This window comes from Rhinopithecus roxellana, chromosome 9, assembly GCF_007565055.1.
Source record: "Rhinopithecus roxellana isolate Shanxi Qingling chromosome 9, ASM756505v1, whole genome shotgun sequence".
Lineage (NCBI taxonomy): Eukaryota > Metazoa > Chordata > Mammalia > Primates > Cercopithecidae > Rhinopithecus > Rhinopithecus roxellana.
Window position 1 is genome coordinate 86013031 of NC_044557.1, and position 25248 is coordinate 86038278.

Genomic DNA, 25248 nt, shown 5'->3' on the forward strand with positions numbered 1-25248 from the left:
GGGGAAAGTTAATTTTCAGTTTATCCAACTCTTTTTCCTTGTCACAAGAGGGGAGCATTGTTTTTCCCAGCTCTCAACATCTTCGAACTGAAATCAATTCACATCTTACAGTTTAATTCAGATCTGCAATTATTTTCGGATTACGTTGGCCATTTGTCATATTATGCGCTGCTTTTGTCTTGTGTTCGGTGGGTTATCCGCCTTTGTTCTGAAGGAAAAAGGTTAATGACGCTTTGGACAGCCTGCCCATCGTTATATTTAGCCCGTGCCATCTCCCTGCCGTCTGACTCACAGGCAGTAATTTCACAGCGTGGCGGTGCAGCCTAGGGAAAGGTCAGCCTCCTCCTGCTTCCCTGGAGCTCTCAGGAGCACTTTTCTGGTGCTGGGGCTCCTCTGGCCCCTGAAAGTTTTTCAACACCCCTAAGCTGAATATGCTCCAGACATCTGTCTAATAACCTGTAAGTGCACTTCTCCCTAGCCACTGTTAGCCTGTAGGTGGGGAGGTTGACTCACTTCTTTGATTTAAATTTGGGTTGGAAAATAACTTCCTAAACCAGCAGGATAGAATGAAAATCCAGGTGTTTGTCATTCATCAGCAACAGGTGATCCCCATTGCAGGCAGCCGGAGCCGATGTCTCCCGGACCACTGAACTGCTGTTTTCATTAGTGCCCTTTACGCCCAGGCTGGCATGACTCACCGTGAGACAAGTCAGCTAGGTGTTCAGGACAGGGATTTCAAAGTATTTTCGTCCCAAGAGGAAAGGGAGGATTTCTACGGATCACTGCCAGTTGGTTTACTGTTAGCTCATCGTGTTGATCACACCAAGTCTTGCCAATTTGGTTTTCTAAGTATTTTCACGCCTTCTCCCCATGTCCGCGTCACTGCTCTGATTCAGGCCCTTGTCATTTCTCATCTTTGCCATTTTAGTAGTCTTTGGATTGGGCTCCCGGCTGCGAATTTTGTCCCCTTTTCCACTATCTTCCACATTGTCACTGCAGTCATGTTTCTAAGGCAGAATCTGACTCTGCCCCTCTTCTGCTGGTATCCCGTCACCCTCGGGACAGTCTCTCCCGGGGCCTGCACGGTGTGCCTTTGCTGCTGCCTTGCTGTCCCCCTCCTCCCTCCTGTGGTTTATATTCCAGGAATACTGAACTACTTGCATTTCTCTGATTTGCCATGCCCTCATATTTACTGCAAGAATAAACCAGTGGCTCTCCAGCTCTTCTGCACTCTGGAATCACCTGGGGATCTTAAAAAAACATGTCTGACTCCTAGTCCTAAATTTGGAGATTTAACTGGACTTACAGTTTTTCAAAGTACCCCAAATGATTCTAATGTGCAGCAAAGTTTGGGAACCATTGGTATAGACTGTCTTTCTTCTGCTTGTTTTCTTGAAAAACTCTTACTCATTCTCTGAATCTCAAGGCAGTTGTTCCAAATTCTGGGCTTCTCCAGGCAGACCTAGTTGCTGCTTATTCTCTGTTCCCCATGATGATGAGTTTTGAGGTCTGATGGGGCAAGTCTCCCGACTAGATGATTGTTCAGGAGCTTTTTGGATGCTGTGTCTGATGATCTTCCACATCAATTTTATTTCGTTTATTTTTTATATTTTTTTGAGACGAAGTCTCACTGTGTCACCCAGGCCAGAGTGCAGTGGCATGATCTCGGCTCACTGCATCCTCCACCTCCCAGGCCCAAGTGATTCTCCTGCCTCAGCGTCCTGAGTAGCTGGGACTACAGGCATGCGCCACCACACCCAGCTAATTTTTTTTATTTTTAATAGAGGCAGGGTTTCACCATGTTAGCCAGACTGGTCTTAAACTCCTGACCTTAGTTGATCCGCCCACCCTGGCCTCCCAGCGTGCTGGAATTACAGCGTGAGCCACCGCACCCAGCCCACATCAATTTTAGAATCAATTTGTCAAGTTCCTGAAAGCAGTATGTTAGAATATTGACTGGGACTGCATCAAATCTATAGATTAATTTGGAGGAGAAGTGACATGTTTATGGTGGTTAGTCTTCCTATCTATGAATATTGTATGTCTCTTCATTTATTTGTCATTTTAAATGTCTTTCAAAAATATTGCCTCATATTCTCTATAAAGGTTCCACAGATTTTACTACATTTATTCCCTGATATTTTTTGTTAAGTGGTATTTGAAGTCTTTTTTTATGGAAGTATAACTTACATACAGTAATGAACACAAAGGTTAAGTTTATAGCTTGATGAATTTTTATTTTTATGTTCATATTAATCTGTGTAAACACCCAGATCATGATATAAATAATTTCCAGCACCCTCCAGTTCTCTCGAGTCCTTCAGTCAATAACTGCCTACAAAGATAACTGTAAATTATGACTTCTATCATAGATTAGTTTTGTTTTTACTTAAATTCCATGTAGAAGAAATAAGTGACCGCTGTGGCTCATGCCTGCAATCCCAGCACTTTGGGAGGCTGAAGCGGGTGGGTCACTTGAAGCCAGGAGTTCGAGACCAGCCTGGCCAACATGGTGAAACCCCATCTCTGCTAAAAATATAAAAATTAGCCGGGCATGATGGCACATGCCTGTAATCCCAGCTACTTGGGTGGCTGAGGCAGAACTGCTTGAACCTGGGAGGCGCAGGTTGCAGTGAGTCATGATCACACCAGAGCACTCCAGCCTGGGTGACAAAGTGAGACTGTCTCAAAAAAAAAAAAAAAAGTACATTCTTTTGTTTTCTTTTCTCCTTTGGCCTAAAGTGACACAATTGTATGCTCTTAATTTCTCCATGTTAGAAGTCTGTATCTTGGTTTTTTCCTTCTTCCTGCACTTGATATCTGAGATGCATGTATATTGTGTTTTGCATTTGTTCTTTTCTATGGCTGGACGGTATTGCGTGAAAATGCCACAGTTTATTCATTATACTTTTGATGAACATGTGGGTGGTTTTTACTTTTGGGCTGTTATGAATGATGCTGCTGTAGACATTCTTGTGCACGTATTTGGTGGACATAAGCTCATGTTTATGTTGGCTTTCATGGATCCATAACCAAACAGATTTTCAAAATGGTCCTTGGGATTTCTGTACATCCCAGTACTACGTATGAACTCTCTTTTGCTCCAGATCTTCACCACGCATTGGTGTTGTCAGTGTTTTAAATTACAGGTGTTCTGGTCTACATGTGGTGTTGATATTAACTTGCTTTTCCCAAGTAGCCAATAATGTGCACATCTGTCATATACTTATTTATTATTTGGATATATACTTTTGTGAAGTGTCTATTAAAATATTTTCTTCATTTTTTTATTGGGTTATTAACCTTCCAACTGATTTATAGGAGTACTCAACATATTTTGGATATTAGTTTCCATTGTCAGCTATGAGTATTGCACACATCTTAGAATCTGTGGTCAGGCTTTTTACTTTCCTGATGTTGCCTTTTAATGAAGAGAATTTATCAATTTTCTTAATTAAATTTCTTAACTAAAAATTGTAAATTTTCAGCTGGGCACGGTGGCTCATGCCTGTAATCTCAGCACTTTGGGAGGCTGAGGCAGGTGGATCACCTGAGGTCAGGAGTTAGAGACCGGCCTGACCAACATGGTGAAACCCTGTCCCTACTAAAAATACAAAAAATTAGCTGGGCATGGTGGCAGGTGCTTGTAATCTCAGCCTACTCGGGAGGCTGAGGCAGAAGAATTGCTTGAACCAGGGAGGTAGAGGTTGCAGTGAGCCAAGATTGTGCCACTGCACTCCCTCCTGGGCAATAAGAGTAAAACTCCATCTCAAAAAAATATGTATATATTGTAATTTTTCTTAGGTTTCTTAATTTTATTATAATTATTTTCCTCTTGGTTAGTGCTAATTTTTGTTTAGGAAATCTTTACTTACATCAAGATCATGGAAATATGTTTTCTTCTGGAAAATGTATTGTTTTAGTTTTTGCATTTAGGCCTGTGAACCATCTTGAATTAACTTGTGTGTGTAGTATTGTGTGGCACATATAAAGTACTCACAAGTATTTGTTGAATAGGGAGCAGGAATTATAGAAGATTTGGAATTATGTCATACAGTTTTAAATTATGGAAGTAACTAATTCTTAATGTTCTCTCTAATCGGGTAACAGGACTTACGCAATTTCCTTCTTTCTGGGTTTTTATATTTTAGCAAAGAAAGCAGTCATAGTTCTTTTTCTTTCTCCATCTTCCTCACAAATATTTGTTGCATATCTGTTTTATTGCATGCACTCTGCTACTCTTGGGAGTGTCTGGAGTAAAATAAGACACAGTCTCTGCCCTCTAGGAGCTTAGCATCCAGGGTGGCACCACCCACAGGACTCTATGTACTGGTGGGAATGGCCTGTGCAGTACTGTCCACCATCGCAGCCACCAGCCACATGTGGTCTTGGTCACTTGAGACATGGATGGTGCATCTAAAGCAGCGGTCCCCAGCTTTTTTGGCACCAGGGATGGGTTTCATGGAAGACAGTGGTTTCTGGATAAAGTTGTTCCGCCTCAGATCATCAGGCGTTAGATTCTTGTAAAGGGCATGCAACCTAGATGCCTTGTGTGTGCATTTCACAGTAGGGTTTGTGATCCTATGAGAATCTAATGCTTCCACTGATCTGGCAGGAGGCGGAGCTCAGCCGTGCTCACTTGCCCTCCATTCACCTCCTGCTGCGTGGCCCATTTCCTAACAGGCCACGGACAGGGGTTTGGGGACCCCTGATCTCAATGACTCATTATTAATTTTATTTAATTTTAATTACTTTAAATTTAAGTACCCACATTTCTCTAGTGGCTACTGTATTAGCATAAGTCTAGTGAGAGGGATAAGCAATTTCACAAATAAATGAAAAATTGTAACTGCTAAATGCCAGCTACAGAATATATGATGCCGTGAGTATGTAATCAGGGTTCGACTTAATTTAAAGGGCTGGGAAGGCTTTTCTTTGGGAATAATTACTGAGGTAAGATTTACAGAAGGGGCAGCACTTAAATAAGTGAAAAGGGTAGGGTGGGAAAATGTTGTTTCATGTGTGTGTAAAAACGCTGTGGCAGAAAAGAGCAAAGTCAATTCCAGGGACTTAACGTGTGTGTGTGTGTGTGTGTGTGTGTGTGTGTATGTGTGTGTGTGTGTGGTGGGGGAGAGACCGTGTTTGTGTGTGTGTGTGTGTGTGTGTGTGTGTGTGTGTGTGTGTATGTGGTAGGGGAGAGAGTGTGTGTTTATCTGTGTGTGTGTGTGTGTGTGTGTGTGGTGGGGGAGAGAGAGGGGTCTCTACTAAAAATACAAAAAGAAATTAGCTGGGTGTGGTGGTGCTGCACCTGTGATCCCAGCTACTTGGGAGGCTGAGGCAGGAGAATTGCTTGAACCCAGGAGGCAGAGGTTGCAGTGAGCTGCGATCGCACCAGTGTAATCCACGCTGGCCGAGAGAGCAAGACTCCATCTCAAGAAAAAAAAAAAAAGGCAGTGATTTACTAGCAGTTTTTAAAAATAATCTTTGGATTTGAAAGCCCTGCAACAAACTGCTTTTCTCTCTTTTTGCTGGTCATTTACTTATTCATTCATGAAGTCATTAATTCACAAACTCATTCATTCCTGTCATTATTAGGTGCTTTTCAGTGCAGGCATGCAGTTCTTGGCTGCCACATGACACAACTTCAGGGAGCACCTGTGCATCTGTCCCTGGAAATGATGGCCTTGGAGGTGTGTCCTGGGCTTCCCATGTGCCGGGCGGCACCTGAGGCTGTGAGGCCTTTCTCATCACACAGGAACTAGGAAATGACATTAGCTCATTCATTCACCCAGCAAATATTTTTCTCCGTTGCTACTGTGTGCTAGGCACTGTGACAAACTATTTGGATACAGACTTTAAATGCAGACTTCCTGCCCCCAGCACTCTATGGTCTAGTAAAGATGTCAGTGCAGGTCACTGTTGTAAGTGCCCAGATCCAAGTCTGATTTCCTGTCTCAGTCAGAGGGGTCCCAAGACCCCCAGCCACAGTTTCCACTTCTCTTGACGATTTCTGCAGAAGAGGGCACGTCCTCCAGGACTGATTGCCAGTGCTCACAAATGCCTTCCTTACCTGTGGCTGAGTCCTCACCTGCTTCAGTTTCATCCACTTTCTTTTCTTTTTTTTTTTTGAGACGGAGTCTCACTTTGTCACCCAGGCTGGAGTGCAGTGGCGTGATCTTGGCTCACTGCAGGTTCCGCCTCCCAGGTTCACACCATTCTCCTGCCTCAGCCTCCCGAGTGGCTGCGACTACAGGCGCCCGCCACCTCGCCTGACTAATTTTTTGTATTTTTAGTAGAGATGGGGTTTCACTGTGTTAGCCAGGATGGTCTCAATCTCCTAACCTTGTGATCCGCCCACCTTGGCCTCCCAAAGTGCTGGGATTACAGGCATGAGCCACCGCGCCTGGCCTCTTTTCTTTTTTTTTGAGATGGAGTTGTGCTCTTGTTGCCCAGGCTGGGGTGCAGTGGCGTGACCTTGGCTCACTGCAACCCCACTTCCCAGGTTCAAGCAATTCTCTTGCCTCAGCCTCCTGAGTAGCTGGGATTACAGGCGTGTGCCACCACACCTGGCTAATTTTGTATTTTATTTTATTTTTTTGAGACGGAGTCTCACTCTGTTGCCCAGGCTGGAGTGCAGTGGCACGATCTCGGCTTACTGCAAGCTCCGCCTCCCGGGTTCACCCCATTATTCTGCCTCAGCCTCCTGAGTAGCTGGGACTACACGCGCCTGCCACCACCCCCAGCTGATTTTTTTGTGTGTGTGTGTTTTAGGTAGAGATGGGATTTCACCATGTTGGTCAGGCTGGTCTTGAATTCCTGACCTCAGGTGACCCACCTACCTTGGCCTCACAAAGTGCTGGGATTATAGGCATGAGCCACCATGCCTGGCCCTACTTCTTTTTTTCTTAACCATCTTTAGAAGGGAAGAAAATGCAATAATATCCTTATGCTAACATGACTGTTCAGTGCTTTAAAAGTGCTTTGTAGTTGGTTTTCTGTGTGGCCAGTGTCTTTGTCCAGCAAAGGAGATCATTCTTACCAGCAGGTACCACATGCAGTCTTGGTTGGATGTTAGCTCTTGGAGCACATTTTATGCTTGTGCCTGTTGTGAGATGGCCTTGCTGCTGTATGAATGTTTACTTTTGCCCTGGCAGGTGATGGTCTGGACTCCCTGTGAAATGACTGGGAGGAAGTGTGCATCTGTGTACACTGCCATGTGGAGTTATTTGGGACCCTAGAAGGAAATCTCACTCTCAGATTTTAGGGCTGCAACTTTAAAGGACCTTTTCTGCCTATGTGATGTTGCTTTGTACATTTTAGAGGCCAAGGGAATATTTAGTACATTGGAAACATATGGAGGCCAGGTGTGGTGGCTCATGCCTGTAACCCCAGCACCTTGGGAGGCTGAGGCTGGTGGATCACTTGAGGCCAGGAATTTGAGACCAGCCTGGCCAACATGGCGAAACCCCATCTCTACTAAAAATACAAAAATTAGCTGGGTGTGGTGGCGTGCGCCTGTAATCTCAGCCACTTGGGAGGCCGAGGCATGAACCCGGGAAGCGGTTGGTTGCAGTGAGCCGAGATTGCGCCACTACACACCAGCCTTGGCGATAGAGTAAGACTCTGTCTCAAAAAAGAAAAAAGAGGCCGGGTGCGGTGTCTCACACCTGTAATCCCAGCACTTTGGGAGGCTGAAGCAGGTGGATCACGAGGTCAGTCAGGAGTTCAAGACCAGCCTGGCCAAGATGGTGAAACCCCGTCTCTACTAAAAATACGAAAAAAATTAGCTGGGCATGGTGACAGGTGCCAGTAATCCCAGCTACGCGGGAGACTGAGGCAGAGAATTGCTTGAACCCGGGAGGTGGAGGTTGCAATGAGCCGAGATCACACCACTGCACTCCAGCCTGGGCGACAGAGTGAGACTCTGTCTCAAAAAAAAAAAAAAAAAGGAAAAAGAAAACATATGGAATTGACTAAAGCACAATGTTTCAATGTATCTACTTGCCTACTGCTTTCTGTGTTTCCCATTCTTTTCTGTATCTTTGACCTTCCTTCTGAAATGATTTTCTATGTACCTGAAGTGTAATATTTAGAAGTTCCTGGTGAGAACGTGTTCGTGGTAAGTTCTCTTAATTTTTAGCCAAAGAGTGTATTTGTCACCATCATTCTTTAAAAAAGTTCTGTTGTATACATAGTCTAGTGTAGCAGATGAATTTTCTTTAATATTTTGAAGATGAATTCTTATGACTTCCCTTGCTGCTGGGGGGTTAGCTTCTGGTCTAATTGTTATTCATTTGGATATAATCTCTCTTTTCTCTTTATCTTCCCCCTACCCCCAAAGTGTGTTTGTACCCTAACACAGTTTTACTACTCTTTTAGTTTTTTTTTTTTTTTTTTTTTTTTTTTTTGAGACGGAGTCTCGCTCTGTCGCCCAAGCTGGAGTGCAGTGGCCGGATCTCAGCTCACTGCGAGCTCCGCCTCCCGGGTTCACGCCATTCTCCTGCCTCAGCCTCCCGAGTAGCTGGGACTACAGGCGCCTGCCACCTCGCCCGGCTAGTTTTTTGTGCTTTTTAGTAGAGATGGGGTTTCACCGTGTTAGCCAGGATGGTCTCGATCTCCTGACCTCGTGATCCGCCCACCTCGGCCTCCCAAAGTGCTGGGATTACAGGCTTGAGCCACCGCGCCTGGCCTACTCTTTTAGTTTTTAAAAAATATTTGTTGAGATAGAATTCACGTGAGATACCATTTGGTCACTTAGTGTATTCACAGGGTTGTGCAATTGTCCCCACAGTCTAAGTTTAGAACAAGTTGGGAACCATCCAGAACATTTCACATGTTCAGTTGGTAGTTACAGCCTCCTGTACCTGGAGGCTTCCGGTGTCGGTGAGGGCAGAGGACTTTAAGTCTGGCCCCACTGCAGGGAGCATCCGACAGAAGGAAGACTAGTCTCAAAGTGAGGCTGCCCATGGGGAAGATGGACTGTTGCCATTTGAATAGTATGTGAAGGCCACTATTCCTGTATGATTATTTTTTCTTTCCTAAGCATATTCCAAAGTTCTGAATGAATGAGCATGCTACTTTCTTTATGGAAATTTAGGATGAGTATTGGCTAATTTCTTAGCCAACTGCTTCTACTGCTTCGGTTTTCTTGAGGATATTTTATGATAACCAGATGGGCTTTTTTGGCACCTGTGGATTTTATGACTAAATGAGAAAGCATCTTTAAAATATATTCTACCTGGAACAGCATATCCCTGACAAACTCCCACTGAGCGATTGTTGCCTCCTGTTGCCTTTGTTAATGTGTTTTATTCTAGTTTATTTTAGGTGCCTCTCAAAAGAGAGGAAAATGTAGTCAGCCTTATGCATTAGTGTCTCTTTTGAAAGTGTACCAAAATGGACACATCCCTGTGTAGATCCCACCACTGGAGATAGATGCTAAGCCCCTGCAAGGGTCCTTGGGATCAGTTTAGTGGAACGCATGGTGTACAGTTTTGACCTGGTGATGTGCTGCAGAACAACCTTGGCTGGTGAGCTTTTGTGGAAGCCCAGTTTGGGGACTGAAATATATTATTTGGGTCAGTTTTGCTGGGTAGTGACCAATCCAGTTGTCATGAGGTCTACTTCTGACTGTGCTACTGATGAGTTGTATGATATTGAACAAGTTACTTACCTTCTCAGAGCCTCAGCTTCCTCATCTATAGAATCGGTAAGAGAACGCCTGACTTTGCAGGGTGTAAAGAGCTGGATGGTGCATACTGAGCGCCTGGTGCCAAGCCATGGACGTGGCTCTCAGCCCTCACCCCTTCCTAGAAGAGCTGTTTTTATTGTGACTCTGCTTTTTCTTTCCCCTGCACAAATCCTCCTTTCAGCTGTCATTTCCCCCAATTGTCATCGTGGTTGGGATATGGCTGACTTCTAGAGAGAAGTATTATTTTAGCATACAAAATTGTCTTTCTGAATTTCCCACAGAGTTGCTCTTAATAGAAAAGTTGAGCACTATAAATGGTAAGTATGAAATTCTCTCTAAAAGCTCAGTTTTATTCATGATGATCTACCAGACTCATACCATTCTTAAATACCCTCTGTCCTGATAAATCCACTAAACTCTTTAGTCCTCCTACTAGGCCGCCTTCATCTGTTTGTAACTTTTTTTGTCCTGTCTTCCTATTAATTGTCATCCCAATCTGTTCTCTGTTCTATTTGTGATAGCCTGTGTTGGCAGAAAAATTGGCTAAATGATTGAACATAATTTTCTCCCCTCCACCCCACCCCAACTGGAGAGAGCTCCTTCCCAGGCACGCCCAGCGATTTGCTTCCCTGCTCACGACATCTTATTCCATCTCATCTCTCGCCATCCCTCTGCAGCTGCCCCCTTCTCTCCAACTCTGTTCCTGTATGGGCGAAGGGCTTAGCTTCAGTTTTCTGAAGGCTGGCTTCTGCCTCCTACCTGAGCTGGTTACATTCTGTCCCCATTTATAATTTATATGCTTCTTGTGTTTTGTATCTTCAGTTGGATTTGAGAACAGACTTCTATAGTCTATAAAGAATCCATAGAGTGGCTTTCTTAGTATTTTTCTGAGCTTCAAGATGCAGGTTTTTGAGGTTTCTTGGAGATTTTGAGGTCTGTGTCCAAAAAGGAGGCAAATTTCAGATGGAATTTTAAGACTTTTTTCTTTTTTTTTGCCAAGTGCTCATATCCCAGAGCCTCCTAGTTCCAAGACATTGCTGATTTGTGTTTTTCCAAAGTACTTTTACATCAAATCTCATTGAGTTTTTCAGTTGGTTCCGTTTCAGAGCCAAGAAAACTAAAGTTCATAGAGTTGTGTGTTGCCCAGAGTGTCTCACTGTGTTGGGGAAGGAGGGCTACAGGCAGGCCCCATAGCTGGATCTTTTTCTTTTTCGAGACAGAGTCTCTCCCTGTCACCCAGGCTGGAGTACAGTGGTGCGATCTCAGCTCACCGCAACCTCTGCCTCCCAGGTTCACTCAATTCTCCTGTCTTAGCCTCCCCAGTACCGGGGACTGTAGGCATGCGCTACCACGCCCAGCTATTTTTTGTATTTTTAGTAGAGATGGGGTTTCGCCATGTTGCCCAGGCTGGTTTTGAACCCCTGACCTGAAGTGATCTACCCACCTCGGCCTCCTAAAGTACTGAGATTACAGGCATGAGCCACCACTCCCGGCCCATAGCTGGATCTTTATAACATGATTTAGAGGAAGACAAACCAGACTCTTTTCTTTCTAGAATTTGTAAATCAAATCTCATAGAAGGGCTTTTCATGTCCCTTGTTGTACCTTCTGTTTGTCCTCTGGATAAATGCTGTTGATGAGATGTTTTCGTCTCTGGCCATGGCAGGATCAAGGCCAACCTTGATCCAACCACAACTACATGGGATGAAGAAGGAGCTGCTCCCCAAAGAAAAGAGAAATGCTGGGCAGACAAAAGCCAGATGTTCACTCTGCTTTCCTCTACAGGCCAAAACATCTGACCATTTCCAGAAATGAAGAATTTACCATTGTTATAAGTGTAAAATAGGATTGATATTTCCAAGACAAAAAAAAAAAAAAAAAAAGAAGAATCAGGGTCCTTCGGGCGATGAAAGCTTTTGTGTGCTTTGCTAAGGATGGAGCCTCCCTTGGGAGGAGCTAGACAAGCTGTATTACAGGCCCTGTGTATATGTCAGAGAGAGGGATGGAGATCCAGGGAGACACACAGACACAAACAGACATGAAATGGCAAAAATACCCTGTTGGGCACCTGGCCTTCACTCAACAGAGGACAACTTATTGGGCGAAGTCACATTGAGTGGTCTTTCATACCATGCTTGCTTAGAGGTCCACTTGACCTAGTTTCTGGGGTAAGATGCTAAAAAAATGTGGAGTTTATGTTTTGCAAATGGTTCGGTTCATTATACTCGTACCCTTCACAGCAGGCATCCAGGCATTGTGGTGTCATGGAGAGGTTTTATAAATTGTGTCCATGGTGCTGAGAGAAATGAGGAAAAAAGAGAGAAAATTAACTCATTCAAACTTAACAGCTTTTGATTGAGTCTTTACAAATAAGTCTTTGCACATATCTACCTGATGAAACTTCAGTTAACCAGGAGTTGGTTGTTGAATGTGACTTTGGGATGATGGAATTTTTTGTTGAGCGTGTGTGTGTAAACTGTGTGCATGTCAACTAAATACTGAATTTGACCCTGTAATTTATTCATTCATTTAATTACTATTTACTGAGGGCTTCCAATTTGTTAGAGCCTGCGTCAGCTACTATGAGGGACACAATGGTGAATCTGACAAGAATTCAGTCTTCGAGGAGTTTATAGTCATCAAGGAATCTAAGACGTGCATAATTTGCTGCGGTAGGAATAAGAACAGCTCTTTTTACTGAATGCTTGCCCCATGCCAGGCATTATGATGAATCCTTCCTGTGCAATAATTCATTTATTCTTCTATATAACCTCACAGTATATGTGTTCTCACTATTCCCATTTAGGGGATGATGGATTTAAAGCTTATAGAAGGTTATTTGACTTGATGAAGGTCATTCAGCCAGGTAAAGGGGAGTCGTACCTGAGCCCCGACCCCTCTGACCTCCTACCAGTCTCTCTGCCTGTGTACAGGTCAGCAGGAGGTAGGCACGGGTCTTAGGATAGAGAAGATGCTGGAACTCCGAGGAAGATGTACTTGCTTTCCATTAGGACAGCTGGGGGAGGCATTATGGAAGAGGTAGCATTTGAGCTGTGACCAAAAATCGGGGGATATTAGGATATAAGGTTGTCAGAGGGAAGAGAATTACCAATGCATAAAGGTAAAAAAAAATGGGGGTAGAACAAGGAGTGACAAGGAATAAATTTTGGTAGAAAAATGGCCTTACCAGTTGCAGGGACTGACATGGTGCCAAGCTGGGCCTTAGGCCCAGTGAGGGCTGCTTTGTTTCCAGTCTACACTTCACTCTGTGGCCCTACCTGAAGCTTCCTGGATTTACTATCCACTCTCCACGGGGAACACTGGACACCAGTGTTTTTCACATCAAGTCCTTTGAATATGTCAAAGGTTCTGCTCAGATTCCACTCAGATTCTCTTGGTGACCTCTTCTGAAATCTGCAGGCACCTCTAGGGGATGTCTGTCAGGCTCATGTGTCTGTATTTCCCCCTCTGCTAGACAGTAGCCCTGTAGTTCTTGTTAGCTCTCTGATGCTTGCATGGATTTTAAGACTACTTTGTCCATGTTTTCTAGCTGTTCTCAGGGGCTGAGTTGGTCTGAGTTGTCTAGCCTGTTATGAGGAATAGAATCTTCTGAAGTTCGTTTCGTGCCTATTCAGCCCGAGCTGCTTGTGGGACGTCAGGTGGATCTTTGCTGCCCACATGCAATGCTTGAAGAGGGGCCAGTTGGGCACCTCCAGTTTCTTCCAAGTGCAGAGAGGACCCCACTCTTAAGTGCTTGATCACAGTCTTCATATGTGTCTTCCATAGGCACCACCAACAGAAACAGATCAGTTTGTCATTTTTCTTATTACAGATGCACAACGTCTGGTTCCTTCATGTGCTATTTTGGGCATAAGGTGTCATGAACTTTTCAAGTAGACAATTTTTTAACTTAAGACAGTTTAACTTTTGAAGATTTGAAGCCTCTAAATAGAAAATTGCTTAATTCTTCTTTACCCAGTTGAATATTGTTTGTCATCCCTGAAAATTGAACTACTTAAGGGGATATACCTTAGCAAATGATGCTTAAGAGAAGTTATTTTTTTAAAATTATGAACTATTTCTATTATGCTTGGTTAATTGATATTTTTGCAAAGAGATATTAGGCATAGGGCCTTGGGTCTAAGTGATTGGGAATTTGGAAATACATGTTTTGTATCAATTAAAAGTAAATACTCTTCATCTTACCATAAGAAGCTTTAGTTTCTTAGTAAGAAGTTACTTAGATGGGTTTATTTGAGATACGCAGCTACTGAATTTTTCTTTCCCAACAACTGTGTTAAAATGAAAAGGATCCTAGGCTTAGAATCAAAAATACCTAGTGTGAGTTTCAGACCTGCCACCCATCTACCCATCCATCCATCCAATCAAGTTTCCTAAATATCCATTCATGTGTGGTACGATGCCTAGGATCAATTATTGCCAGTATGACTGTGACCAGGTTGTTTACTGCTGTTCTATAAAATGGGGGCAAGTTTCATTATCCTCAGCAAACTAACGCTGGAGCAGAAAACCAAACACCGCATGTTCTCACTTACAAGTGGGAGCTGAACAATGAGAACACGTGGACACAGGGAGGGGAACAACACACACTGGGGCCTGTTGTGGGGGTGGAGTGAGGGGAGGGAAAGCATTAGGAAAAATAGTTAATGCATGGCGGGTTTAATGCCTAGGTGATGGGTTGATAGGTGCAGCAAACCACCATGGCACGTTTACCTGTATGACAAACCTGCACATCCTGGACGTGTACTCTGGAACTTAAAAAAAAAAAAAAAAGAAAATTAAAATGAGGGCAAGCTTAGAAACTATAAAGTGCCATACCAATGTGAGTCCACATCTTACCAACCTCACTTTCTACCATTTGCTCTTTTGTGTCTGCTGTTCCTTGTATCTTAAGCCAGAATCGGTATTAACGTGATTTCTTGCACAGGTTGCCTCTGGTGGTTGTTCTCTTGGCCTGGTTTACGCTGGAAAGTCTGTGATACTTGCCATACTCATAGGTAGGCTTCTCCTGCATGCCAGCTGGGTTCTGTCAGGGAGCTGCAGCTCCTTGAAAATAACTCCTTAGGAGGCAGTATCTTTACGTTCTTGAGAATATATAAAACTGCAGTCAAATGACTCGTTCATTCCGCCAGGTCTTCTCTTCTGTTAAATGGTGTATCATGCAGAGGCCTTGGAGTCCAGTGCAGACTTTGACATTTGCTCTTGAGTGCTAGGGGCAGGGGGTGAGCCCCCTTGCCTCAGGCGACTCTGCCTGCTGTGTGGGGAATTGACTTAGGGAAAGGAGTGAAGGCAAAGGGGAAGAAGAGCCAGGAGGGTACCACAGGAGGGTACAGTGACTCTGAGTGGGTGCTGGCCATGAAAGCTATCCCTGGGCACACTCTGAGAGCTAGCAGGATTTCCTTTTGAGTTGGACATGTGACATGTGATGCAGAGAGGACTTAAAGATGATTCATGGGTTAGACTGATCAATCGATAGATAACGAGTAAGAAAAAAACCCAGGTGGCAGCGTGTGGCTCCTCGGAGGTTTAAGTAGGGTCTTGTGGCAGAGTGGTGGCTGCTTGAAGCTGGGTGAGGAGGTAGCACTTAGACTAAGGTCAGGCGGCAAGAGAGAGCTGGCCGCATGAAGGGAGGGGAACTCGTTCCAGCCTGAGGAGCAGCTCAGCAGAGGCTCATGGGAGAGATGGGCTCTGCATGGTCCAAATGCAGAGGGCAGGCCGGGCCTGTGCCATCACATCCAGGTGGTAAGGAGCTGTCCTTTTTAAGGAGTGATGCACTCTCAACTTTTACTCAGCGGATATGAGTGTGTGCTGATGGAGGACGCATCAGGCGGTTGTAACTGATATGAGATAGAATAGTCAGGACAGAAACTGGCGTGCTCCTTACAGTCACAGTTTCTGAACAAAATCCCCTACATAAACAAAAACAAAAACAAAAACCAAACCAGCCTAGGCAACATGGTGAAACCCCACCTCTACCAAAAATACAAAAATCAGCCAGCTGCGGTGGTGCACGCCTGAAGTCCCAGGCACTAGGGAGGCTGAGGTGGGAGGATCACCAGAGCCCAGGAGGCAGAGGTTGCAGTGAGCAGAGATTGCACCACTGCACTCCAGCTTGTGCGACAGAGTGAGACCCGTCCCAAACAACAACAACAACAACAACAACAACAACAACAACAGCAGCAGCAGCAACAACACAAACAACAAACCCCAAAACCAAGCTGACATGTTACTTATGATTTTTTTCTTATTTTGTAGACGGAATCAGTGTGAGCGGCTTTCCGCTGTCCAGCCCTTTTCGGCAGGTCGTTCGGCCCCGAGTGGAGGGCAAACCTGTGAACCCACCCGAGAGCAACAAAGCAGGCGACTATAGCCACGTGAAGGTGAGTTGGCGTGGCAGGTGGCATCTGCCGCGTGCTGTTCGGGCTTCTGCAAAGCCTTTTCTGAAGCACAGCTCTGAGTCCTTTTCAGAAAGGAAAGGCTGTGTGTATTTGAAAGCTGGATTCTCAGTAGTTTTTGTTCTTGGACAATGTTTTGGAAAGCAGTCACAGTGAAGCTTGAGTGCATTGTTTGGTGTTGCAAACTCTTATGTCCTTGGAACACGGAGATTCCGTGGGCTGAATTCAGGCGTGCGGTGATTAAAGCAGAATCTCTCCTGCTGTTTCCCTATTCATTTGAAAAGTTTATTTATTGCATACTTATCCGCAGTTCGGATGTTTACCCTGTACATTTTTCGTAATCTTTTGGCAACCCTTCCCAGTTGTTGGTTTGGAAGCCCCAAGGAAGCCAAGACAGATAGCCGGTCACAAGTGAATGTCAGTGCAAAGCTGCGTGCTGCGGGCTTGTGGGCCAGCATGAGCAGAGGCAGCTGCTGGCTCCATGGCGAGGCCCACACGAGTGCTCTGGGTTTTTGAGTCTTCAGCACATGGGAAGCTCTGGCTGTTTGAGCCGTCCCAGGGACAGTGTGTAGAGCAGGGCCTAAGAGCTGTGACTGGGCCTAAGAGCTGTGACTGAGCTGCAGGTGGCAACATCACTTTCAGGCATGCATATATTCAGGACCAGCCTTTGGGATGCTGTTTACAGTCCTCACGCCAAATTTAAGAGGACAAGGACTGGTTAGGAACATCAGAATTGCTTGGTGAAGATGCCTGTGAGTCAGTGATACAATGGATTTTGAGGCATTGGGGCAGCTGTCACTCAACCAAGAGGAGGGGTGGAGGAGCATGGGTCTGATGAGGTCATGGCAAGAGGGAATAGGCCAGTTCTCGTGGATGGGGGTCATGTCAGTGGATCGAACTTTGAAGAAACTAGTTTTAGTGGAAGAGTCCTCTCCCCTTTCGAGCTCTGCAGTGAAGAAAGGGGTTGTTGGTAGCGGGGAGTGCCCTGTTCCTGGAGAGCTTCTGTTTGCACAGCAGCTTGGTTACTGTGTTGTTGGGCTCTTGCGTTAGCCAAGGGGACTGATGTGGGAGAAGATTCCCAGCAGACGCAGCAGAGGCCCCAGTGTGCAACTGCACAGCACATGCACGGAGCCACCAGGTACAGGAGGTGCTGTCGGGTAGGCTTGAGTCAGAGAGGACTGGGGAGGTGGCTTTCTCCGAGAGCCCCTCGGATTTCATATCGCCTCCGGCCTTCCTGCAGCCGCATCCTCACCGCCTTCTGACTGCGTGTTCAGGCCCTCCGGCATCATTATGTTTGTGCTGCAGCTCAGGCCCCCACTGTGTGGCTGCACTCTGTCTGCTGTGGAGAGCAGCGACCGTTCTCTTTTCTCCATATCTACACACATGCTCCCCTCTTCGAGCTCTCAGAAAGGCTGCTGGAGACAGCGGTGACTTTGGAGTGGGGAGTGTTGGTGCGGGAAGGCTTATATCACACAGGGGCTCTCTGCTGCCTGCTGCTTTGCACTGAGCTGTTGTCTGGTTGGGGTACAATGGATCGGTGATCAGTTGCTGGTTTGGGAGTGAGACAGTCTATGGTGGGCAAAGGCTAGGCAGAGCAACGGAGCACCTCCTGAAGCCGCCAACTTTACCTGTGCATGAGTCATGTGTTCCCCTTTCCTCGCATGTCTCATAATTTTTTGTGGAAAGCTGGATCTTTTAGATAATGGATCGTAGCAAGTTCGAGGCTGAGCCCCCTGCCCTCCCCTGTTGCTGCGTGTTGCTGTTCTTCTTGTTTGTCCATCAGTTTGGAAACTTGCCTTGACTTATCTTCGTGGAGTCTGTTTTCCTCAGTGTGTGACGTCTCTGCTTTGTTGACGATTTTCTCCTTCCTATTTTTACTGCTCACCTGGATTCCCAGGGCGGGCCCCAGGTGCCCCGGAGCTTTGTGGGCAGCCAGTATTTGACTAGAGGTTGTGCTGAACCACTTCAGTTCAGCAGGCCTTCCACCATCCTCCGATGGATCTGCATGTGCCTTGGGGATTGCTTGCAAACTTCAGGGCTGTTTCTTTGGTCTGAATTCACAAGGCCTCACATTGAGCGAGGACCAGTGGCTCCTGGGGGCCCTCTCTGGTTTGTCCTGAGCGTGTGGGGGCTTGTGCGTGTGCACAGCTGCCCAGGTTTCCGGCGTTGTGGGACCAACAGGCTCATTTGCGTCCTGCATAGTAGCAGACCCATGACATGGAGACAGCAGGGTTACCAGCGAAGAAAGAGTTTAATGACAGCAGGAAGCCACACGAGGAGGTGGGAGGAGACTCTTGAACCCATCTCCCTGAGGAATTTTGGGCTGCGGGTTATAAGGGTCGTGGAGGGTGAGGACCTGAAAAGCTGGGGTCATTGGTTGTGGTGAGGGGAATGAAACATCAGGATGTGGAAACTGCATTCTTTGGTGAATTAACTCCATGAGGTCCCTCAGACACCTGGCAAAGTGGGGTCCTTCAGGCCAGCTGATGTCAGTAGTTACAGTGGTATGCAGGACCTGAAAGAATATCTCAAAGGGAAAACGTAACGTTTTGTAATGTTCAAGTGGCTATCGATGGAGCTGTTAGGGGAACTAGGGTCTTGGAGCGGGGTCTGTGTGATTCTGGGGTAATTTAGGCACTGGCAGTGCTGAGGAAGCAGGTCAGGCAGGCTGCCCTCATGATGAATGCGGAGCGCGCTGCAGGCTTTTTAATTTTCCCTTCTCCCCTTCCTTTCTTCCCTGATAAATTTTGTAAAGTTTATGGAAACTGTGTCACTGGGGTAACTAGGGTCTTACCAAAGCCTTCTGTACTCTTTCATGCTCTGGCTCTTCCTGTTGAATTTCTGGCGGGTCTGCTGTTTTACCATCTCCTACAACTACTTTTCTGACTTTAGGCCAGCTGCAGTGTCACCTTCCCTGCCTGTTTCCTGCTAAAATCCACTTTTTTTTTTCTTTTAATGTGAGACGGGAGTCTCACTCTGTCACCCAGGCTGGAGTGCAGTGGTGCGATCTCGGCTCACTGCAGCCTCTGCCTCCTGGGTTCACGCCATTATCCTGCCTCAGCCTCAAGAGTAGCTAGGATTACAGGCGTGTGCTACCACACCCGGCTAATTTTTATATTTTTAGCAGAGATGGAGTTTCACCATGTTGACCAGGCTGGTCTCGAACTTTTGACCTCAAGTGATCCACCCGCCTCTGCCTCCCAAAGTGCTGGGATTACAGATGTGAACCACCACGCCTGGCCTCCCACTGTTATTTTTGACAACAATCCTGGATATGTGTTTTCCACCCTCTGATCCAAATAAAGTCAGCCTCTTCTAGCAGGTAGCAGAGCAGTAGACAGTCTTCTGCCTGTCTCTCTTGGCCAGGTAGAACTTGTGTGCCAAGGAGTTGGGGGTAACAGGGGCAGTGGAATCAGCCCCTGGCTAAAATGCCACAGTCACCCTTACTCTTCTCAAGATTAATGAGATTGTCATGAATAAGCTTCTCAATTTGTTGCATGCCTTTGGTCAGTTTGAAAATCTTTAAATGGCTGTTCTTGACGACTTCGTCCATTTGCATCTTTGCTTTTTGGGCAGAGTTAGCCGGGCTTCCCACTAAGGAATTCTGGAAATCCCACCCCTCAGACCTATTTACCTTCTAGTTATTCTTTCAGAGTTGGGGATAGAATGAAAAGTGCTGATTTGCAAAGATGATCCTTTGGGCCTATTTACATCTCAGGTGTTGATTCCTAAATGCTGGTGGAGTAGTGGAGAGGTTCAAGTGTCGTGGTGGCGTCCTGCAGCTCTGCTGGTTGTTTGCTGTGAGAGCAGCTACGATTTTCTGTATAGATTATTGGCATGCTTTTGTCTGAGCATTTGAACTCCTTCTAGACGTTCGCCATGGCTTTTTTTTTTTGGAGACAGAGTCTCGCTCTGTTGCCCAGGCTGGAGTGCAGTGGCATAATCTCAGCTCACCGCAACCTCTGTCTCCCGGGTTCAAGTGATTCTTGTGCCTCAGCCTCTGCAGTAGCTGGGATTACAGGCATGTACCACCATGCCCAGCCAATTTTTGTATTTTTAGTAGAGATGGGGTTTCACCATTGTTGACCAGGCTGGTCTCAAACTGCCAACCTCAAGTGACCTGCCCGCCTTGGCCTCCCAAAGTGCCGGGATTACTGGCGTGAGCCAGCGCGCCTGACTCGCCATGGCATTGAAGACACTAGCTTGCTCACGAGTGTGGGCCCTTTCACCATCTGTGTTCCTTGTTACGGTAGGGGTTCACTGGCTTAGGCAGGCCCAGGGAATTTTGGGGAGCAGGGGGATGTTTACACGTGTCTGTAAAGCGTTTTGACACAGCTGTAATGGTGTATTTATTTGTATTATGCTGTAAGTCCACATGCGGGGTTATGGAAGCTTTTATGGGAAAGGAGCCTCACTGGTGTCCCCTTCTGGTGCTACTCCTCATGCTTAGATCCTGCCAGAGGCCATCCACTGCCACCGGCACCCTCTCACTGTGCAGCCCATTCTCATCCTCGGACTCCAGCCCCCCACAGAGTTTACTTTCAGCCCTGTGCTGCTTCACGTCTTCCTTCCACCTTCCTCGTGCCATTCCAGACTTCCTCCCGAGTAGGAGTAGGACCTCCTCAAGGCCACAGAGGATGTCCTTGTTTTGCCTGGCCACCGCTGTATCACTCCATCCGTTTTGCAGTGCACCAGATGTGGCACTCTCCCTTAAGCCCCTGTGCCCCTGCCCTCTGGCCTTGAGCAGAGCTCTGGCATCTGGACAGCATCTGTATGCTGGCAGTGCTGACTGTAGAGCCCGGGTTCAGGCTTCCTTCTGACCCTCCCTTACTCTGCCTCTTTGCTCAATTAAAGCACAACGTATGTTGTGCTCCTGTTGTGGGTCAGTTACGGTGCTCCGGGGTGAGGGGACGCAATGATGGATTTCAGGGGCCTCCTTTTTAGGAGCCCTCGAGTTGGGGGCTGTCATACAAGCCAGTAACTCAGCCTTGTCCACTGACGACAATGTTGAGCAGCGTGCCGTGTGACGGGGAAACGAGGGTGCGTCATGGCGCTCTTGACTTCATGGAACTCCTGGGCTGGTGGGCAAGATACAAGTAAATAAAACAGAAAAAGTGGTTAGAATACAGGTGGTCCTCATTGCTATGGCTGCACAGAGGAAGTTGGGGAAGGCCTGTAGAGAGGAAGTTGCGCTCAAATGGAGTATTGAAAGAAGACGAAACTGGGGTGAGCTAGCAGGCCAGAGTGGAGAGGGCATTCCCGAACCTGGGGCTGGCAGGTGCAGAGGCCCCTGAGGTCTGCGTGTGTATGGCATGCTGCTGCAGGCCTGCTGTCCTGAGCACAGGAGCACGGAGAGGGCTGAGAGGAGACAGGCCAGGCTGCCAAGGGTTTCAGAGACATGCGAAGTTCATTAGTTCCTTCCTTCACTTTGTGATCCACTCATACTTCTTTTGTGGGCCTCTCTCACATTTTAGGTATTCTGTTAGACCATAAGGGGATTTTTTCTTTTTCTCACAGGCTAGGCTCTTACAGTTTATGGTAAAATTTCAAAATCTAGGAGATACTCTTCACACTTGGTTGGGTCTTGGTGCCTGTGGCATGAATTTTGTTTTCTTCAATTGAGTGTTGCAAGAGTGAATGCACCGTTTTCCTTTGGAATCATTATAAATATATATAGATATAGATGAATGTTTGTACATGTATTTAAATGTAATGATTAAAATATCATTACCATTTACCGAGGAACTCTTGGATATCAGGCACTTGCATCTAAATGGTCCTTTTGGATTCCCATGAGAGCTGTTTGAATAGGTGCTATTATCCTCTAAGGAGAAAACCAAGGCTCCTTGAGGTGATGTCACACTGTCCAAGTTATCCACTTTGGTCTCTGTCAGTTACACTGTGACACCTTCTTCTGTCACTACACCTTTTCTGAATTTTACTTGTGGACAGAGTGCCAATGCCTCTGTATGCTGCCCCCAAGGCCTTTGATGCCTTCCCTGTGGACCATCAGTTCGTCAGTTCTCTGTCTCATTGCTCCCATGCGACCCCCATCTGCCCTTGGGGGCCAGCCGCTTTCCTCGAGTGGCCTGGGCACCCTCCAGGGCTTTAATGTGGGAACTGAGAGTAAAAGAGCTAACATTTATGGATTGGGCTCTGCAGGGCAGGGACTGTTTGGGTGCTTGCCATTCCCAAGTTTCCTCAATCCCTATAAATATCCTGTGAGGTGAGTGGGGAAACTGAAGTTTAGGGCAGACTTGCCCAAGTTCACCGAGTCTGTGGCGGGTGGAGTGAATCTGTGTCTTTTCCTGTTTTTTTCTTTTTTTTTGGAGATGGAGTATCGCTCTGTAGCCCAGGCTGGAGTGCAATGGTGTGATCTTAGCTCACTGCAACTTCCACCTCCCAGGTTCAACCAGTTCTCCTGCCTCAGCCTCCCAAGTAGCTGGGACTACAGGTGCCTGCCACCATGCCCAGCTAATATATATATTTTTTTGTATTTCAGTAGAGATGGGGTTTCACTGTGTTGCTTGGGCTGGTCCTGAGCTCCTGAGCTTAGGCAATCCACCTGCCTTGGTCTCCCAAAGTGCTGGGATTATAGGCGTGAGCCACCGTGCCTGGTGCCTGCCCTCTGTGTCTCTTCTAATAATCTTCATCCTGTGGTCCAACCCTTAAGGCGGACAGGATCTAATGGGAAAGGTCTGTGGAGGGCATTCCAGGCAAAGACGCTGTGCCACCCATGCGAGGAGTGTGGGCGCGTCCTGGGTAACCTCAAGTGACCTGGGTAACTTGAGGTTACCTGGGTAAGAGGGAGCAGTTGGGTTTGCCTGAGCTCCGTCAGTGGCTAATGTGGTGAATTTCAAACCTGTGCAATCATGCGGCATTTTCTGGTTGTCGAGGTTTGTCTTCTGCGGGACGGCTGAGCCTCTCTGGGGACTGGAGCGGGAGCTGTGCAAGTGAAGTGGCTGACAATGCTGTCTGTGGGGACGTCTATTGCTGTAGGGGCATCTGGCACCATGAGCTTGTTACAGAGCCCTTCTCCCCGAAGCAGGAATGATGTGATTTAATTGGAATCGTGCTAAACCTATAAAACTATCACCGAGGAATGGTGTAGTCATGGAAACAAGTAATTCAGTGAAAGCTGCTCCTAGGGAGCACCCTGAGAAGTGGGAAAGATAACATGTGTTTCTCAGGTTTTCCAGAAAGATGCCTTCCTCCATTTAGCTAGAGTGACTGTGTCTGTCCATGTTCATGACTGTCTTTCCTGCATGCCTTGGGAGGAATCTTCTAGGGCTGAAAATAGGGGCTTTGTGAATTGGATGCGCCTTAGAAACAATATTTGTGCAAGCCAGAGGAGACAGTCCAGCTTTCCTGACTCTCAGCGTCCCCCTCTGTAAAACTGAATGACAATGCTTCCTTCATAGGGTTGTTGCAAGGCTTAAATGATAAATGAGCCTGGCAGGGGAAAGAAAGAAGGCTGGACCAAGTCAGGAAATAATTCACTGGGACTTCATTCTTGTTATGTAAGGAGGAAAATGAGATTTGGTCAGTGAGTCCAGGTCAGTCACAGTCCTGCTGGTTGTTAACATCAAGAGCAGCTCTGGACTAGGCAGGGGTGTAATGGCCTCTGGAACAGCTAGGTGTCGGGTCCCCTGAGTGGCTGGGAGTCTGGTCTTTGCCCAGATCAGCTGTGGACCTTTGGCCAGGTACTTAGTGCTGCCTAGTCTGGCTTCCCCCAGCTGCAAAGCCAGGCTAGTGTCTACCTTTTGAGTTGGATATGACGTGCATAAAACACGTCATCGTGACCAGAACATGGCAGGGGCTCCATTGAGAGCCCTTTTGAGAACTCAGGGCCCAAACTTGGTGCCCACATCACAGGCTGGGGCTGCAGAAATGCCGGCAACAGGAGGCTTTTCCCTGAGTTGGACTGTGTGCCGTGTGTCACAGCACACCCCAAGTAGTGCTGTGTGTCACTGGAGGTACCCATGGCTTTGCCTGTTGAAGGCATCCAACTTACTCACAGTCTCCAGAGCTGCATAGAGATGTGGGAGCCAGCTGAGACTTGGAGGATAAAGCATTCCAAGTGGCTGGAACGACTGCGAACAGTCAGGAAGTCGACACCAGTGTGGATGGCTGCAGCCATTTGTCATGGTGTGCTCTCTGGCTCTAAATGGATTCCATTTCCCTCCATGTGCAATACTGCTCTGTAAACACTCCACACCTGCTTAGAGCTTGCTGGAAAACAGTTTTGAAATCCTAACAAAACCATTTTGCCAGGAGGTGCGGCCAGGCCTCCCTTAAGCTCTGTGCACAGTTGGCTTTGGCAAGCCTATTGGTTCATGCTCCCTCTTGTCAACATCTTGTCTCTTAAAATTTGAGCAGGTAGGTGTAATAGCTGTAGCTTCATTCATGGGCAGCTCCCATGGGAGCCAGGGGTTGTGCTTCACTTTAAGAAATTAGAAAAAAAATGTAGATTAAACCCAAAGTCAGTAGAAAAGGAAAGATCAGAGTGGAAAACAATGAAATAGGAAACAAAAACCCAACATAGACAAAGCAACCAAAAGCTTATTCTTGGAGAAAAATTAATGAAATTCATCAGCTTCCAGCCAGATTGATCAGAGAAGACACAAATTAACAGTATTAGAAATGAGAGAGCCGGCATTACCACAGATTTTATAGATATTAAAATGATAAGAATATATGATAAAAACTTTATGCTAATAAATGTGAAAACTGAGATGATGTGACAAATTCCTTAGAAGACACAAAATACCGATCAATGCTTACACACAGAAATAGACAACCACAATAGACATATCCACTTAGGAAACCGAATGTTTTGTTAAAACCTTCCCATATAAGATCATGAGGGCTCAGAAAGAAAATCAAAATGGAAAATATAATAAAATAAAAAAGTCAACAAAAAAAGAAGATCAGAAAGTAAAAAAAAAAACAGCTTTTTTTTTTTTTTCTCTGTCACCAGGCTAGAGTGGTGCAGTGGTGCGATCTCAGCTCACTGTTACCTCTGCCTCCTGGGTTCAAGCGATTGTCCTGTCTCAGCCTCCCGAGTAGCTGGGATTACAGGTGTGCACCACAACTCCCAGCTAATTTTTGTATTTTTAGTAGAGACGGGGTTTCACCATG

At 46.3% G+C, this 25248-nt stretch overlaps 1 protein-coding gene across 3 annotated transcripts in view; it reads left to right on the forward strand.

The window, feature by feature from the left end:
* Nucleotides 1-25248, forward strand: part of TRAPPC9 (trafficking protein particle complex 9) — a 735254-nt gene that overhangs the window by 218746 nt on the left and 491260 nt on the right. For all 3 annotated transcript variants that reach the window (XM_030937644.1, XM_030937642.1, XM_030937643.1), the window contains one exon: nucleotides 15968-16092. In XM_030937644.1, coding sequence (XP_030793504.1) covers nucleotides 15968-16092 — 125 coding nt within the window. The remainder of the gene's footprint in view (nucleotides 1-15967; nucleotides 16093-25248) is intronic.